Raw genomic sequence first — 16,911 nt, forward strand, 5'->3', positions numbered from 1 at the left:
CACCATTTTCCTAAGGAAAATATTAGCAAATGCATTCCACCTTAACCGTCGAAACGCAATTCTTGCAATGGACGAATTGACTCAAAGAAACGCTTTTTTTCCTTCATTCTTCCAATTGTAATCCACAGCTGCCTTACGATCGGTTTCCCTCAAGCCCATGATGTGCCATACTCCCCTTATCTTGCTTTGCTTAAGCTTGTAACCGGAGTTAAGGTTATTAATCAACTTACAAGTGATTAGTCATCTCTAAACCACGTTTATCGATTGATTTCCTTCTTAATTCTTTCCCTCAATTTTTATATGGACGTTAATTCTTTTATTGTTGTTTCCCATCATTATTTGACCAGAATAGAATATTGGACTCGGATCCACCACATTTCAATACAAGGAAAGTCATTCCAACGCCAAAGTCACCGCCAATCGTGAACTAGGGGCACCCCTTTGCGCATTACAACGACTCGAACTATAGCCTATGCCGTTTGCACAGTTTTCTCACGGGAAATCTCATCAAATACATCCCACCTTTGCCATCGTAACTCTGTTCTAGCGATGGACTTATTGACTCTAAGAAACCTGTCTTTTCTTTCATTCTTCGAACACATATGCAATACCATTGGTTTCCCTCTTGCCCAAGTTGTGCCGTACGCCCCTTATCTAGCCTTGGTTAAGCTCGTAACTGGAGTTAAGGGCATTCATCAATTACAAGTGGTTAATCATCTTTAAACCTTCTTCCAAAGTAAATTTCAACTTTAATTCCTTCTCTCCAATTTTATATGGGCTTTATTACTCTTATTGTCTTGTTTTGCATCGTTCTTTGAGTGAATTAGAAGATCAGACTTGATACACCACATTTCCATACAAGGAAAGTCATTCCAATGCCCAGGTCACTGCCGATCACCACCTAGGTGTACGCCTCGATGTGCATTGCAGCTAATCGGACTCTACCAGATGTCGTTTACACCATTTTCCTAAGGAAAATATTAGCCAATGCATTCCACCTTAACCGTCGAAACGCAATTCTTGCAATGGACGAATTGACTCAAGAAAACGCTTTTTTTCCTTCGTTCTTCCAATTGTAATCCACAGCTGCCTTACGATCGGTTTCCCTCAAGCCCATGATGTGCCATACTCCCCTTATCTTGCTTTGCTTCAGCTTGTAACCGGAGTTAAGGTTATTAATCAACTTACAAGTGATTAGTCATCTCTAAACCACGTTTATCGATTGATTTCCTTCTTAATTCTTTCCCTCAATTTTTATATGGACGTTAATTCTTTTATTGTTGTTTCCCATCATTATTAGACCGGAATAGAATATTGGACTCGGATCCACCACATTTCAGTACAAGGAAAGTCATTCCAACGCCAAAGTCACCGCCAATCGTGAACTAGGGGCACCCCTTTGCGCATTACAACGAATCGAACTATAGCCTATGCCGTTGACACAGTTTTCTCACGGGAAATCTCATCAAATACATCCCACCTTTGCCGTCGTAACTCTGTTCTTGCGTTGGACTAATTGACTCTAAGAAACCTGTCTTTTCTTTCATTCTTCGAACACATATGCCATACCATTGGTTTCCCTCTTGCCCAAGTTGTGCCATACGCCCCTTATCTAGCCTTGGTTAAGCTCGTAACTGGAGTTAAGGGCATTCATCAATTACAAGTGGTTAATCATCTTTAAACCTTCTTCCAAAGTAAATTTCAACTTTAATTCCTTCTCTCCAATTTTAGATGGGCTTTATTACTCTTATTGTTTTGTTTTGCATCGTTCTTTGAGTGAATTAGAAGAGTAGACTTGATACACCACATTTCCATACAAGGAAAGTCATTCGAATGCCCAGGTCACTGCCGATCGCCACCTAGGTGTACGCCTCGATGTGCATTGCAGCTAATCGGACTTTACCATATGCCATTTACACCATTTTCCTAAGGAAAATATTAGCAAATGCATCCCACCTTAACCGTCGGAACGCAATTCTTGCAATGGACGAATTGACTCAAAGAAACGCTTTTTGTCCTTCATTCTTCCAATTGTAATCCACAGCTGCCTTACGATCGGTTTCCCTCAAGCCCAAGACGTGCCATACTCCCCTTATCTTGCTTTGGTTAAGCTTGTAACCGGAGTTAAGGTTATTAATCAACTTACAAGTGATTAGTCATCTCTAAACCATGTTTATAGATTGATTTCCTTCTTAATTCTTTCCCACAATTTTTATATGGACGTTAATACTTTTATTGTTGTTTCTCGTCATTCTTAGAGCATAATAGAATATTGGACTCGGATCCACCACATTTCAATACAAGGAAAGTCATTCCAACGACAAAGTCACCGCCAATCGCGAACTAGGGGCACCCCTTTGCGCAGTGCAATGAATCAGACTACAGCCTATGCCGTTTACACCGTTTTCTCACGGGAAATCTCATCAAATACATCTCACCTTTGCCGTCGTAGCTCTGTTCTGGCATTGGATTAATTGACTCTAAGAAACCTGTCTTTTCTTTCATTCTTCGAACACAGATGCCATACCATTGGTTTCCCTCTTGCCCAAGTTGTGCCATACACCCCTTATCTAGCCTTGGTTAAGCTCGTAACTGGAGTTAAGGGCATTCATCAATTATAAGTGGTTAATCATCTTTAAACCATCTTCCAAAGTAAATTTCAATTTTAATTCCTTCTCCCCAATTTTATATGGGGTTTATTAGTCTTATTGTTTTGTTTTGCATCGTTCTTTGAGTGAATTAGAAGATGAGACTTGATACACCACAATTCCATACAAGGAAAGTCATTCCAATAACCAGGTCACTGCCGATCGCTATCTAGGTACGCCTCGATGTGCATTGCAGCTAATCGGACTCTACCCTATGCCGTTTACACCATTTAATTAAGGAAAATATTAGCAAATGCATCCCACCTTAACCGTCGAAATGCAATTCTTGCAATGGACGAATTGACTCAAAGAAACGCTTTTTTTCCTTAATTCTTCCAATTGTAATCCACAGCTGCCTTACGATCGGTTTCCCTCAAGCCCAAGACGTGCCATACTCCCCTTATCTTGCTTTGGTTAAGCTTGTAACCGGAGTTAAGGTTATTAATCAACTTACAAGTCATTAGTCATCTCTAAACCATGTTTATAGATTGATTTCCTTCTTAATTCTTTCCCACAATTTTTATATGGACGTTAATACTTTTATTGTTGTTTCCCATCGTTCTTAGAGCAGAATAGAATATTGGACTCGGATCCACCACATTTCAATACAAGGAAAGTCATTCCAACGACAAAGTCACCGTCAATCGGGAACTGGGGGCACCCCTTTGCGCATTGCAACGAATCGGACTATAGGCTATGCCGTTTACACCGTTTTCTCACGGGAAATCTCATCAAATACATCCCACCTGTACCGTCGTAACTCTGTTCTAGCGTTGGACTAATTGACTCTAAGAAACCTGTCTTTTCTTTCATTCTTTGAACACAGATGCCATACCGTTCGTTTCCCTCTTGCCCAAGTTGTGTCATACGCCCCTTATTTAGCCTTGGTTAAGCTCGTAACTGGAGTTAAGGGCAATCATCAACTCACAAGTGGTTAATCGTGTTGAAACCATGTTCGAAAGTAAATTTCAATTTTAATTCTTTCTCTACTTTTTTATATGGGCATTATTACTCTTATTGTTTTGTTTTGCATAGTTCTTTCAGTGAATTAGAAGATTAGACTTGATACACCACATTTCCATACAAGGAAAGTCATTCCAATGCCCAGGTCACTGCCGATCGCCACCTAGGTACGCCTCGATGTGCAGTGCAGCTAATCGGACTCTACCCTATGCCGTTTAGACCATTTAATTAAGGAAAATACTAGCAAACGCGTCCCACCTTAACCGTCGAAACGCAATTCTTGCAATGGATGAATTGACTCAAAAAAACGCTTTTTTTCCTTCATTCTTCCAATTGTAATCCATTGCTGCCTTGCGATCGGTTTCCCTCAAGCCCAAGACGTTCCATACTCCCCTTATCTTGCTTTGGTTAAGCTTGTAACCGGAGTTAAGGTTATTAATCAACTTACAAGTGATTAGTCATGTCTAAACCATGTTTATAGATTGGTTTCCTTCTTAATTCTTTCCCACAATTTTTATATGGACGTTAATACTTTTATTGTTGTTTCCTATCATTGTTAGAGTGGAATAGAATATTGGACTTGGCTCCACCACATTTCAATACAAGGAAAGTCATTCCAATGCCAAAGTCACTGCCAATCGCGAACTAGGGGCGCCCCTTTGCGTATTGCAACGAATCGGACTATAGGCTATGCCGTTTACACCGTTTTCTCACGGGAAATCTCATCAAATACATCCCACCTTTATCGTCGTAACTCTGTTCTGGCGTTGGACTAATTGACTCTAAGAAACCTGTCTTTTCTTTCATTCTTCGAACACATATGCCATACCATTGGTTTCCCTCTTGCCCAAGTTGTGCCATATGCCCCTTATCTAGCCTTGGTTAAGCTCGTAACTGGAGTTAAGGGCATCTGTCAACTTACAAGTGGTTAATCATCTTGAAACCATGTTCCAAAGTAAATTTCAATTTTAATTCTTTCTCTCCTTCTTTTTCTGGGCATTATTACTCTTATTGTTTTGTTTTGCGTCATTCTTTGAGTGAATTAGAAGATTAGAAGACCATGCGTGCAGGCTTGCGCGTGCCCTTGAGCGTGCATCTGCGCGCATGCATGCGTGCCCCCACACCACCAAGCAAGGCCGGTGGCGTGCCCCCACAGGCACGCCATCCAGTGCACGGCTCCAGCCCGTGCCTTGCAGAGCAGGTTACTGGCATGCCTCGCGGCATGCCATCCAGCACATGGCTCCAGCCCATGCCTTGCGGAGCAGGTCAGTGGCATGCCCACCAGGCATGCCAACCATCGCTTGGCTCTAGCCCATGCCTTGCAGACTCAGCGCCCAGGCCACCAGCCTAGGCCATGCCATGCACCACCATGGCTTACCTTTAGCAAGCCATGCCCATCATGCCGTGCACCACCATGGCTCACCATCAGCTAGCCATGACGCACCACCCTGGCTCACCATCAGCCAGCCATGCCACGCACCACCATGGCTCACCACCCAGCAAGCCATGACAGCACCACCTGACCATGGACTGACTTGACCACCGTGCACCACCTAGCCACCTTGGGCCATGCATGCCACGGCTAGCCTTGGTCCATGGCCATTATCTTGTTATTTATTTTATTTATTTAATTTGCTTTATTTATTTATTTTCTAGGGACCTATTGGGGGTTTCCAATTTGTTTTCCTTATAAATAGGACCTCCTTCATTTGCTTTAGGATCTTTTGGCAAAACTCCTAGAGGGAAGACTCTTGTTTGAGAGATCACAAACTGGTGCCTTTGCACTTGGGCTTTTTGGGTGCAATTCGTGAATCCAAGTTGTGTTTATCGATATATGAGGTTTATTCATTACTTGTGCAATCCGTGAATCAAGTATTGATTATCCTTTTTATGTGTTTGTTCATTCAAGTTCATTGGGATTTTGCTATTGTTCTTGAGCGTTCTTCGTTGTTCTTGAGTGTTCTTCATTTTGCACTCGAGTGTTCTTCATTGTTCATGCATGTTCTTCATTTTGTTCATGCATGTTCATCATTGTTCTTGAGGTGTTCTTATTGAAGTTGGCTCATTTAATCCGTCCAACCCCTCAAAATCGCCCACCATAGTGTTTGTCAACTTTCCATAGTTGATTGCTTCATCCATTTTACCCTAGCCGACCACCCCACTTTCCAATTAAGATTCCTATCATTTAGGAATCCTAATTGATCCCTAAAATCACTCCCATAATCAGCCATTCATATCTCCATCATATCCCAAGATTTTAGGAAGGTCATCTCCAAGATTCAAGGAAGTTTGACTTCCAAGATTTTAGGAAACTTCCTAAAATCTCTCCTCAATCAAATTTTGGCCAGCCCTAGCCATTCCCTCCACATCACTCATCTTCAATCCTAGCCACCCATCTTACATTTTCCAAACCCTAAACACATCATCCAAACCCTAAGCCTATCTTCCAGGTGGCGCCTACACCATAGCACTCACTAGTGTCGTGCGCCCATCACCCTTGAACCACACCATCACTCTTCATCTTCCATCACTCCATACACCCATCTTAGCCTAAACACTTAACCCCACCATCCCCAAGTGGTCATATTGACCACCTTTGCACGTGAGCCAAGCAAGAGAGGAACCAAGGTTCGGTCATCACACGGCCACCATTGGCGTGGAGGACTCGGTGTTTTGGGTCTAGACCGAGGACCCCAACACAAATTGGTGCTTTCATTGAGAGGATTCTTGTTTGGTGATTTTGAGAAGTTCTCACTTCTCTAAGAGGTAAACAACGCGATAACTCAACCTTGTGAATTTGATTGGGAGGTCCACGGAGGACCTCGACATTGTTTACTTTCTTGTTGCTTGTGAAATTGTGAAATTGAAGTTTGGGGGTTGAGGTAGAGGACAGAGTAGTGTTACTTGAAGGGGTCGGCCACCCTTGAAGGTGGAGGACCCGTGGTAGGACTTGTGCTTGTGCAAGAGGGGTTGGCCACCCACAAAGGTGGACAACTCAAGGTTGGACTTGTGAGCCCATCCTACCGCCGATTGAAGTGCAAGTTGCTGTCCAAGGCTACACCAACCAGAAAATTCAGTTTGCAAGACTAGTTTGCAAGAGTTTCAAGAAGCTAGTTTGCAAGCATCATGAGTATAAGCAATCAAGAGGCCGAGTTCATCAAGTGTTCCAACCGGGAACGAATTGAGGTACTTGAGGGTGTCAATACTAGAGTCATGGACATCCTAAGTGAGGTCAACACCACTATGGCCGAACTTAGAATGGCTATGAATGCTACCACCCGTGATAGTGAAGAGCATAGAAGAGCTATGGAGACTATGAGAAGAGAAACACATGAGAGTATTGAAAGAATTGAGAGAAGGCTTGTAGAAGGCCAAGCCCCACGGCGTGATGATAATGCACAAAGGCGTGATGCTTTTGTGGATGGTGTTGAGACAAGCGTGACCGAGTCTTTGCATGATGCGATGCATGAGCCACCAAGAGTTGAATTGAGAAGAGGTGGGCGTGTAGAGCATGATGATGTTGCCATGGAAAGGTGGATTTATGGTGGAAGCCACCATAGAAGTCCTAGCACTAGAGGAAGACATCATGATGTGAGGTATGAGATGCCTAGAAATGAAGATAACCATGGGGCCAAGTATGGGTATGAAGAGGAGAGGCCTTGGGGCCATGAAAACCGTGATGATAGAAGGCCTTTGGGCCATGAAAACCGAGAGGAGAGAAGGCCTCACTACTATGACCAAAATGGAGGCAATCATGGAAGAAGGTTTGATGATGGAATCCATGATGAGAGGAGGGGAAACCGAACTTATGACCGGGGACCTAAGAGACCAAAGGTGGACTTCCCTAAGTTCAATGGGGGGGATCCATATGAGTGGTTGGATAAAGTGGATCACTACTTCCGTGTCTATGATGTTCCAAGGAGAGAAAGAGTGTCAACGGCTTGTTTTTACTTGGAAGGAAAAGCTAGCAAGTGGTGGAGGTGGATAAGAGATCAATATGAGAAGGATGAAAAGAGGTTGGGATGGACCGCCTTTGAAAAAGAATTCTTGATGCAATTTGGGCCTTCACCAATTGTCAACCATCATGGGCAATTGGAAAAGTTGAAACAAGAGGGAAAAGTACACCATTATATTGAGGAGTTTCGGCAACTCCAAACCTTGGTTAGGGGTTGGTCCAAAGAGGCACTAATTGGTACTTTTGTAGATGGGTTGAAACCTTGGCTTGCCAAGGAGATAAAGTTGAATCAACCAAGAAGTTTACAAGAAGTTATGAGAATGGCGGAGATTCTTGAAGAGAGCACTCACATTGAGAAGCGTCATTCTAAGGATATGGGGAGCAAAGTTTCAAAACCTTTGCAAACCAAAGTTCCTTGGAAAGACAAGGAGGGAGAAGCGAGTGCATCAAAACCAAAGCCATATGAAGTGAAGAAGTTGTCTAGAGAAGAGGTCCAAGAGAGGATAAAGAAAGGTCTTTGTTTCAAATGTGGTGACAAATGGAGCAAAGAACACAAGTGTAGGGCCGGGCAAGCATATGTATTGCTTGAAGATGGAAGCAATGAAGTAGAAGATGAGACGCATGAAGAGACATCTAGTGAAGAGTTGAAGCAAGAGAGGGCCGAATCTAGTGAATCACTAGGGGAGGCCGAATTGTCCTTGAATGCCATTTCGGGTGTACCTAGACCCACTTCAATGAGAGTTATGGTATGGGTAGGGAAGTTTGAGGTGACTCTTTTGGTGGATAGTGGATCCACCCACAACTTTGTCAACTCTAATATTGTCACCAAGATTGGGTTGAAGTCGTGTGCCATAAATCCATTTGAGGTGAAAGTTGCAAATGGAGACAAGTTGAAATGTGAGGAAATTGTTAGGGAAGTGAAGATGAACATACAAGGTGTGAGTATTGTAGCCGACCTTCATGTCTTGGCACTTGGAGGTCTTGATATTGTATTGGGAAACGCTTGGCTTAGAAGCGTTGGGAAAGTGTTGAATGATTATGAGAAAATGACCATGAAATTCAAGATTGGGTCAAAGAAAAAAGTGTGGACAGCATTGTCACCCAAGGAGATCAAGTCTTGTGAAGCTCTTGTGTTTGAGAAGTTGTACAAAGGTGGAGCCTATTGTGTGGCCATTGTAGTGGCCAAGGAAAACTACTTGTGTAGTGTGGAAAAGAGTGAAGAAGAAGGCAACAAAGATGAATTAGAGGGGCTGCCCGTGGAAGTAAGAGAAGTGTTGGAAGATCATAGGGGAGTTCTAGAGGTGCCTTATAATTTGCCACCATCTAGAATTTTTGATCACCGGATTGTGCTTGTTGATGAAAAGAAGCCGGTGAATGTTCCACCTTACCGTTATGCTCATTTTCAAAAAGGGGAGATAGAAAGGCAAGTTGATGAGATGTTGAAAAATGGCTTGATAAGGCCAAGTACTAGTCCTTTTTCCTCTCCCGTGCTACTAGTGAGGAAGAAAGATGGGACATGGAGGTTTTGTACCGATTATAGAGCCTTAAATGAGGCCACAGTGAAGGATAGGTTCCCTATCCCAACTGTGGATGAGATGCTTGATGAACTTCATGGTGCAAGAATCTTTTCCAAGTTGGATTTGAGGGCCGGCTACCACCAAATAAGAATGAAGAGTGAAGACATACACAAGACGGCCTTTAGGACACACTCCGGGAACTTTGAGTACCTTGTTATGCCCTTTGGATTGTGTAATGCTCCTTCCACTTTCCAAGCCGCCATGGACACAATTTTCAAGCCATTGTTGAGGAAGTTTGTGTTGGTCTTTTTTGATGACATCTTGGTTTACTCCAAGACTATTGAAGAACACAAGAGCCACTTGAGAGTTGTGTTGAGGATCTTGGAAGAACACCACTTCTTTATAAAGGCTTCCAAATGTGCCTTTATGGAGAGGGAACTAGAGTATCTTGGCCATTTCATCTCGGGGGAGGGGGTGAAAGTGGATCAAAGGAAGATTGAGGCCATGGTTGAATGGCCACTACCTCATGATGTTTCGGCCTTGAGGGGTTTCTTGGGGTTGACCAGCTATTATAGGCGATTTGTGAAGAACTATGGGCTTATTGCTAAGCCACTTACATCCTTGTTGAAGAAGGATAACTTTGCATGGACCCAAGAGGCAATGGAGGCCTTTGATGAGTTGAAGAGGGCTATGACAACCACTCCCGTGCTAGCACTACCTAACTTTGAGAAGCCTTTTGAGGTTTACACCGATGTGAGTGGTGAAGGGATAGGGGCTGTTTTGGTTCAAGAAAAGAGACCAATAGCCTTTATTTCTAAGGCACTTGGACCTATGAAGAAAGCTTGGAGTACCTATGCTAGGGAGATGCTAGCGGTTGTGCATGCCGTGAAGGTGTGGAGGCCTTATCTGTTGGGAAGGAAGTTTACTATTGTCACAGATCAACAAGCATTGAGGCATATGCTTAAGCAAAAGATAGTGACACCTGAGCAACAAAAGTTCTTGGTGAAGTTGCTTGGTTGAATATGATATCATCTACCAACCGGGAAAAGAGAACAAAGTGGCGGACACCTTGAGTAGGCGTGAGGGGAGTTCTTTACTAGAGGTAGATCATGGAGATGATGAGATGGTGTCGAGGGTTCCACAGTTGATCCTTGAGGGCAAGGATGTGCTTGAAGGGAGGGGGAATGTCACAACCCCCAGGAGATTTGCCCGAGACCACACCTCGGCACGACCCATGGAGGGTCAGCACAGTCACATGGCTAGTCTGCTTGCATGCCTTAGCTCAAACCATGACACGCAGCGGGTGAGCATGGAGGCTACTGACCGCGCGCAGACCATGCGTGCAGGCTTGCGCGTGCCCTTGAGCGTGCATCTGCGCCCATGCATGCGTGCCCCCACACCACCTAGCAAGGCCAGTGGCGTGCCCCCACAGGCACGCCATCCAGTGCACGGCTCCAGCCCGTGCCTTGCAGAGCAGGTTAGTGGCATGCCTCGCGGCATGCCATCCAGCGCATGGCTCCAGCCCATGCCTTTTAGAGCAGGTCAGTGGCATGCCCACCAGGCATGCCAACCAGCGCATGGCTCTAGCCCATGCCTTGCAGACTCAGCGCCCAGGCCACCAGCCTGGGCCATGCCGTGCACCATCATGGCTTACCTTCAGCAAGCCATGCCCATCATGCCGTGCACCACCATGGCTCACCTTCAGCAAGCCATGCCCACCATGCCGTGCACCACCATGGCTCACCATCAGCTAACCATGCCGCACCACCCTGGCTCACCATCAGCCAGCCATGCCGCGCACCACCATGGCTCACCACCCAGTAAGCCATGACAGCACAACCTGACCATGGACCGACCTGACCACCGTGCACCACCTAGCCACCATGGGCCATGCATGCCACGGCTAGCCTTGGTCCATGGCCATTTGTAACGCCCGTCCTTGTGGTGGGTCCTTTTTCATATCGATTTTGATAAAAACCGACGGGAATTACGATTCCTTTTCAATCTCTTTTCCATATATACCAGGATACAAAAGACTCCATGTTATAAATAAAATCTCATTTTTTCTTGATTAAAACTTTCAGCGGAAAACATTACATACATAATTAAAGCTTTTAATATGAAACATCTTGCCTAGGCTTTCGTGCTCCTTCCCTTGGGCTGTGCCTGTCCTGACCTGTCATGCTCATCTTGTGCCTGGGAGGGCACACATAAAAACTAAAATGAGTCGATGACTCGTAAGCATTACTTCATACAGTCAAAATATAATAACATAATTTTCCAGTCATGCAGTTATCATTCCATACATACATATCTTACGTAGCATGCATACGTCTTTCTCTTCGTTTGAAAACGTTTCGAGGTGGGGTTTTTTTTATTTAAAACATGCTTTCTTCTTTAAAACAGTTCCCCACACATCACTGCCTTCATCTCGTAAAGGATCTTTTCACGCATTTATATTTCTACGTACATTCATGCATACATACGTTCATTAGATCATCTTTTCTTACTTACTTACATTCTTGCATTCGGTCCGTTCATACATACATATCTTGCGTCCATTCTTAACATGCATTCGTTCATTCTTATCACTTTCATGTGGCCGTTGCACACTGTTACGCCCCGTGCGCTGGGGTTAGCGGTCTTTTGGACCTGATTCCGCCCGTGGCCGCGGGTTAGGAATCCATTCAGTCAGGGTGCAGCACTGGGTGCACTACCAGTACTACTTACCCGGCATTGCAATCTGCCCATTTCTTTGATATCATTTCCAGTCCAGTCCATGTGGCCATTACGTATTTTCATACATCATACATTCAATCCATTCTTTTCTTTACAGTCCTTTCCTTTTTATTCGTATCGTTTAAAGCATAATTTTCTTTATTTTTCCTAAAAGTTGCTTTAAGAGAAGTTTCTTTAAGAGGAAACTGATTTTCTTTCTTTTCCATTAAAGTTGTTTTAAAAAAAGTTATTTTATTTTAGAAAAGATAGTTTTCTCTCTTTATCAATCCTTACAGTCCTTAACAGTTATAACGTCCTTTAAAGCTTCTTTTCGTTTCCTTTCATAAATATACATACAATACGTACTACGTATAGCATCCATTCACATGCATACACGTACATAATTTGGGTGCATAAAAAGGGGCTGCCAAGGAAGGCCATTACGTACTTATACTTGAAAACTTACGTTTCATTTTCCTTTTTACAAAAAAGCTTTCGTCTTATTCTTCATTTTTTTATAGAGAAAACTCTAGAAGAGTATGAACGTAACACTTACCTGGACTTCATGCCATACTCAATTCATGCAGTCCATTCATGTGCGTGTCAAATGGCAACCTACATGCATACACATAACTTTATGTCATCATCTATCTAATGCATAAGTAACTATTCTAGAAAATAGAACTATGCTTTGCTTGAAACATTCTCTATCCATCCCTGGGCTCTTACGTACTATTTACTATGCTAAAACTTTCGGGGTCTTATTCCTTAAAGTGAAACTCTGTGATTCACCTTAGGTTAAGACACTAAGATCTTTGTCTCGTTCTTCTATTTACACAATCCAACGCATGATTCTGACATACAGAGCCATGCGTCCCAACCTTAAACTATATACTCTTCACTACTTTCACGTATCCTAGCCCACGCTACATCCTTATTTCCATCCATTCAGGCTACATGAAGTCAGCCAATTCTCTGGCTAAAATACCATGTAACCATGATCAGGACAGATTACTCATTACATATGATAAATCTGTCTGATACACTTGTCTTGCCAGAGACATATGTATCTCATCCCCTTTTATCACCTAAGAGCAACTTATAATTCCAATAAACACCTGCTTGTATAAACAAGCTCCAAACTCCAATACCAACTTGTTAAGACCCGGTCGATAGGACTTTTCCTACTTCCCGGCTCTTTATAAGTTCATCCCAACACTTAATGGGAGAGGATTGCATCCATAAATGCACCTCTGTCACGTCACGTAATTCGAGATAAATCCTGAGTCACATCACGATACCCATCATGCTTTCGCTGCACGCTCTGATACTTCTCCATCACTTCCTTATACTCTTAGTCACAAGTCAGTCTCAAGGCAATACCCGTTACCTTGGACTACAGGACACATCACTACTGCTTCGAGACACTGTTACACAGTTCCTGCCACTTGACAAGAGGACTGCATCCACAAATGTGCCTCTGTCACATTATGCAACTCAAGACAGAATCTCGAGTTACAATACGGGGCCCATTGTGCTTCTGTTGCACTCTCTGATACCTTTTCACCACTTCCATATACCTTTAGCCATAGTCAACCACAAGGTAAATCTCGTCACCCCGGACTACAGGCTATGTCACCATTGTTTCGGGATACTGTTACACAGTTCCCGACACTAGACCATACACTCCACACTTCTCTGCTACGTCATCCAACCCTTCGTGACACGCCATCCAGTGTATCACGACCTCGTATAGAGTACACTCACGTGAACTCTCTTCCATCCACACTATGACAACATCACTACGATACACGCCTCACGGTGCATCGCTACGCGACACGGAGTACGCGCCATGCATACTCCTTTCGTTACAACACTCATCATCATGATGCACATCACACGGTGCATCGCCATACCACACGGAGTACACTCCACGTGCACTCCCTTCCTTCTACGCCACACATTACTACAATGCACGTCACATGACGCGTCGCTGCACTACACAGAATACGCTCCACGCGTACTCTCTTCACACTACATGCCATATCACAACTACGGCATCCATCTCATGTCCACACTTCATAGTACAATCCATAATACTACAATTCAAGCCCAACACTTCACAACTACATTTCGCTTCACAACTACACAGCGAACTCCACAATTACTAATTACGCAGTCTACAATCTAACCAATCAACTACTTTAAAGGCTCATGGCCTTGGAAGGCTCATGGTGGCCTCGTGGTGGTCAAGGGTGGCGGAGCATGGCGGCATCATGCTGTGAACAGTAAATCCGAAAGCTAGGAGTTTGCTTGAGGTGGATGAAAGCCATAGAACTTCATGGAAAGCTAGGGAAAGGTAGATGAAGATGTGGTGGAGCTGTGGTGGCGAGGTGGTGGCCATACGGTGGCTCACGGCGGCGGATCAGCCGTTTGAATCATTTTCGGCCTTGGAGAGTGAGGGAGAGTGAGAGCTCTACATAGCTCCGTTGGCCATGGAATTTCTTGGGGAAGTTCGTGGTGATGAGAGGAACAAGGTGATGGTGGTGAAACACCATGGGTGGCCGTGTACGGTGGTGCACGGCGGTGCAACCGAACTTGTGTGTGTGAAGACCCATCGAAGAAAGAGTGAGAGCTAGGGAGAAAGAAGGACATGGGGAGGAAGCCCTTGACATGGTGGTTCCATTGGTGGTGCTTGGTGGCCGTTTCAAGCGTGTATGGTGGTCCAAAGAGGTGAAAAAGGGTTGAAGACCCATTTCTTTGAAGGAAGATAGAGAGAGACTCGGTGGCCGGTAAAGCACACCACCGGTGCAGTGGAGGTCGCCGGTGAGGGAGGATCACGCCGGTGTGGGAGGTGAGGCACGGCGGCCGGAGGTGGCGCCGGCTGGAAGCTTGGACCGAACGGGCATGGAGGAAGGCTCACGTCGGGCACGAAGAGAAGGAGAGGAAAGAGAAAAGAGAAAGAAGAAAAAGGAAAAAGGAAAAAGTGAAGGGAAAAGGATAGGGGCCTGGGTATTTAATCTCAGTCCTACACTTCGGGATCCTCAAAAGGATCTAACGATGAGTTTAAAACACTGATTTGAAAACGCGTAAGTATTTTATTTAAAATAAACACTTAGATAAAACACTGAGAGGGATTAAGATAGAATATTATTTTATAAACTAAGGTTTATAAAATAATATTTTCTTCATCATTATATAAAATGATAAAGTATCATTAATTAATCAAAGTGCATAAAATCATTTAAACAAAACACTGAGAGGAATTAAGATAGAATATTATTTTATAAACTAAAGTTTATAAAATAATATTTCTTCATCATTATCTAAATTGATAATGTATCATTAATCACTCAAAGAGGATAAAACCATTTAATTTAAATAAGAGTTTTCAACGTAAAGTTAAACCTCTTAATATTTTAAAACAACTAAAATATCTAATATAAGATATTATCCACAATTATAATATTTTCAGAGCTTATTAAAATATTATAATTGTGCTACATTAAAACAAGCTTACCTAATAATACTGAAAATATCTTCTATAGATATTTTCTGAAAATATCTTCCATAGATATTTTCTATAGATATCTTCCATAGATATTTTCTATAGATATTTTCATAATATTAAAATATCCATAAACTTTAAAATATCTATCTTACTTTGAAATTCGCATAATAACTTTCAGAACACGTCATCGAGATACAACACGTAGGATAAGATTCAACATGTAGATCGAGGCTAGTTAGATAGACTGACTCTCGACACGTAGAGCAAGGCTCAGCACATACACCGAAGTTTGACACGTGGATCAAGGCTCGTACTTAAAGAAGAAGAAAGAAGGAGAGGATATTACACCATTATCTTGTTATTTATTTTATTTGCTTTATTTATTTATTTTCTAGGGACCTATTGGGGGTTTCCAATTTTTTTTTTCTTATAAATAGGACCTCCTTCATTTGCTTTAGGATCTTTTGGCAAAACTCCTAGAGGAAAGACTCTTGTTTGAGAGATCACAAACTGGTGCCTTTGCACTTGGGCTTTTTGGGTGCAATTCGTGAATCCAAGTTGTGTTTATCAATATATGAGGTTTATTCATTACTTGTGCAATCCGTGAATCAAGTATTGATTATCCTTTTTATGTGATTGTTCATTCAAGTTCATTGGTATTTTGCTATTGTTCTTGAGCGTTCTTCGTTGTCTTGAGTGTTCTTCATTTTGCACTCGAGTGTTCTTCATTGTTCATGCATGTTCTTCATTTTGTTCATGCATGTTCATCATTGTTCTTGAGGTGTTCTTATTGAAGTTGGCTCATTCAATCCGTCCAACCCCTCAAAATCGCCCACCATAGTGTTTGTCAACTTTCCATAGTTGATTGCTTCATCCATTTTACCCTAGCCGACCACCCCACTTTCCAATTAAGATTCCTATCATTTAGGAATCCTAATTGATCCCTAAAATCACTCCCATAATCAGCCATTCATATCTCCATCATATCCCAAGATTTTAGGAAGGTCATCTCCAAGATTCAAGGAAGTTTGACTTCCAAGATTTTAGGAAACTTCCTAAAATCTCTCCTCAATCAAATTTTGGCCAGCCCTAGCCATTCCCTCCACATCACTCATCTTCAATCCTAGCCACCCATCTTACATTTTCCAAACCCTAAACACATCATCCAAACCCTAAGCCTATCTTCCAAGTGGCGCCTACACCATAGCACTCACTAGTGTCGTGCGCCCATCACCCTTGAACCACACCATCACTCTTCATCTTCCATCACTCCATACACCCATCTTAGCCTAAACACTTAACCCCACCATCCCCAAGTGGTCATATTGACCACCTTTGCACGTGAGCCAAGCAAGAGAGGAACCAAGGTTCGGTCATCACACGGCCACCATTGGCGTGGAGGACTCGGTGTTTTGGGTCTAGACCGAGGACCCCAACAGGGCACCCCTTTGCGCATTGCAACGAATTGGACTATAGCCTATGCCGTTTACACCGTTTTCTCACGGGAGATCTCATCAAATACATCTCACCTTTGCCGTCGTAACTCTGTTCTGGCGTCGGACGAATTGACTCTAAGAAACCTGACTTTTCTTTCATTCT

General features: G+C 43.2%; 1 protein-coding gene across 1 annotated transcript; it reads left to right on the forward strand.

Annotated features, from left to right (window-relative positions):
* Window positions 1-6,737: 6,737 nt before the first annotated feature.
* LOC122291003 lies at window positions 6,738-10,103 on the forward strand. Its single transcript, XM_043098657.1, has one exon. The coding sequence runs from the start codon at window positions 6,738-6,740 to the stop codon at window positions 10,101-10,103; it is 3,366 nt and encodes a 1,121-aa protein (XP_042954591.1).
* The last annotated feature ends 6,808 nt before the right edge of the window (window positions 10,104-16,911 follow it).

This window comes from Carya illinoinensis, chromosome 13 (genome assembly GCF_018687715.1).
Source record: "Carya illinoinensis cultivar Pawnee chromosome 13, C.illinoinensisPawnee_v1, whole genome shotgun sequence".
Classification (NCBI taxonomy): Eukaryota; Viridiplantae; Streptophyta; class Magnoliopsida; order Fagales; family Juglandaceae; genus Carya; species Carya illinoinensis.

What these genes read in the sequence shown, in the direction of transcription:
- LOC122291003 (XM_043098657.1), top strand. Translation starts at nt 6,738, where the DNA reads ATGAGTATAAGCAATCAAGAGGCCGAGTTCATCAAGTGTTCCAACCGG.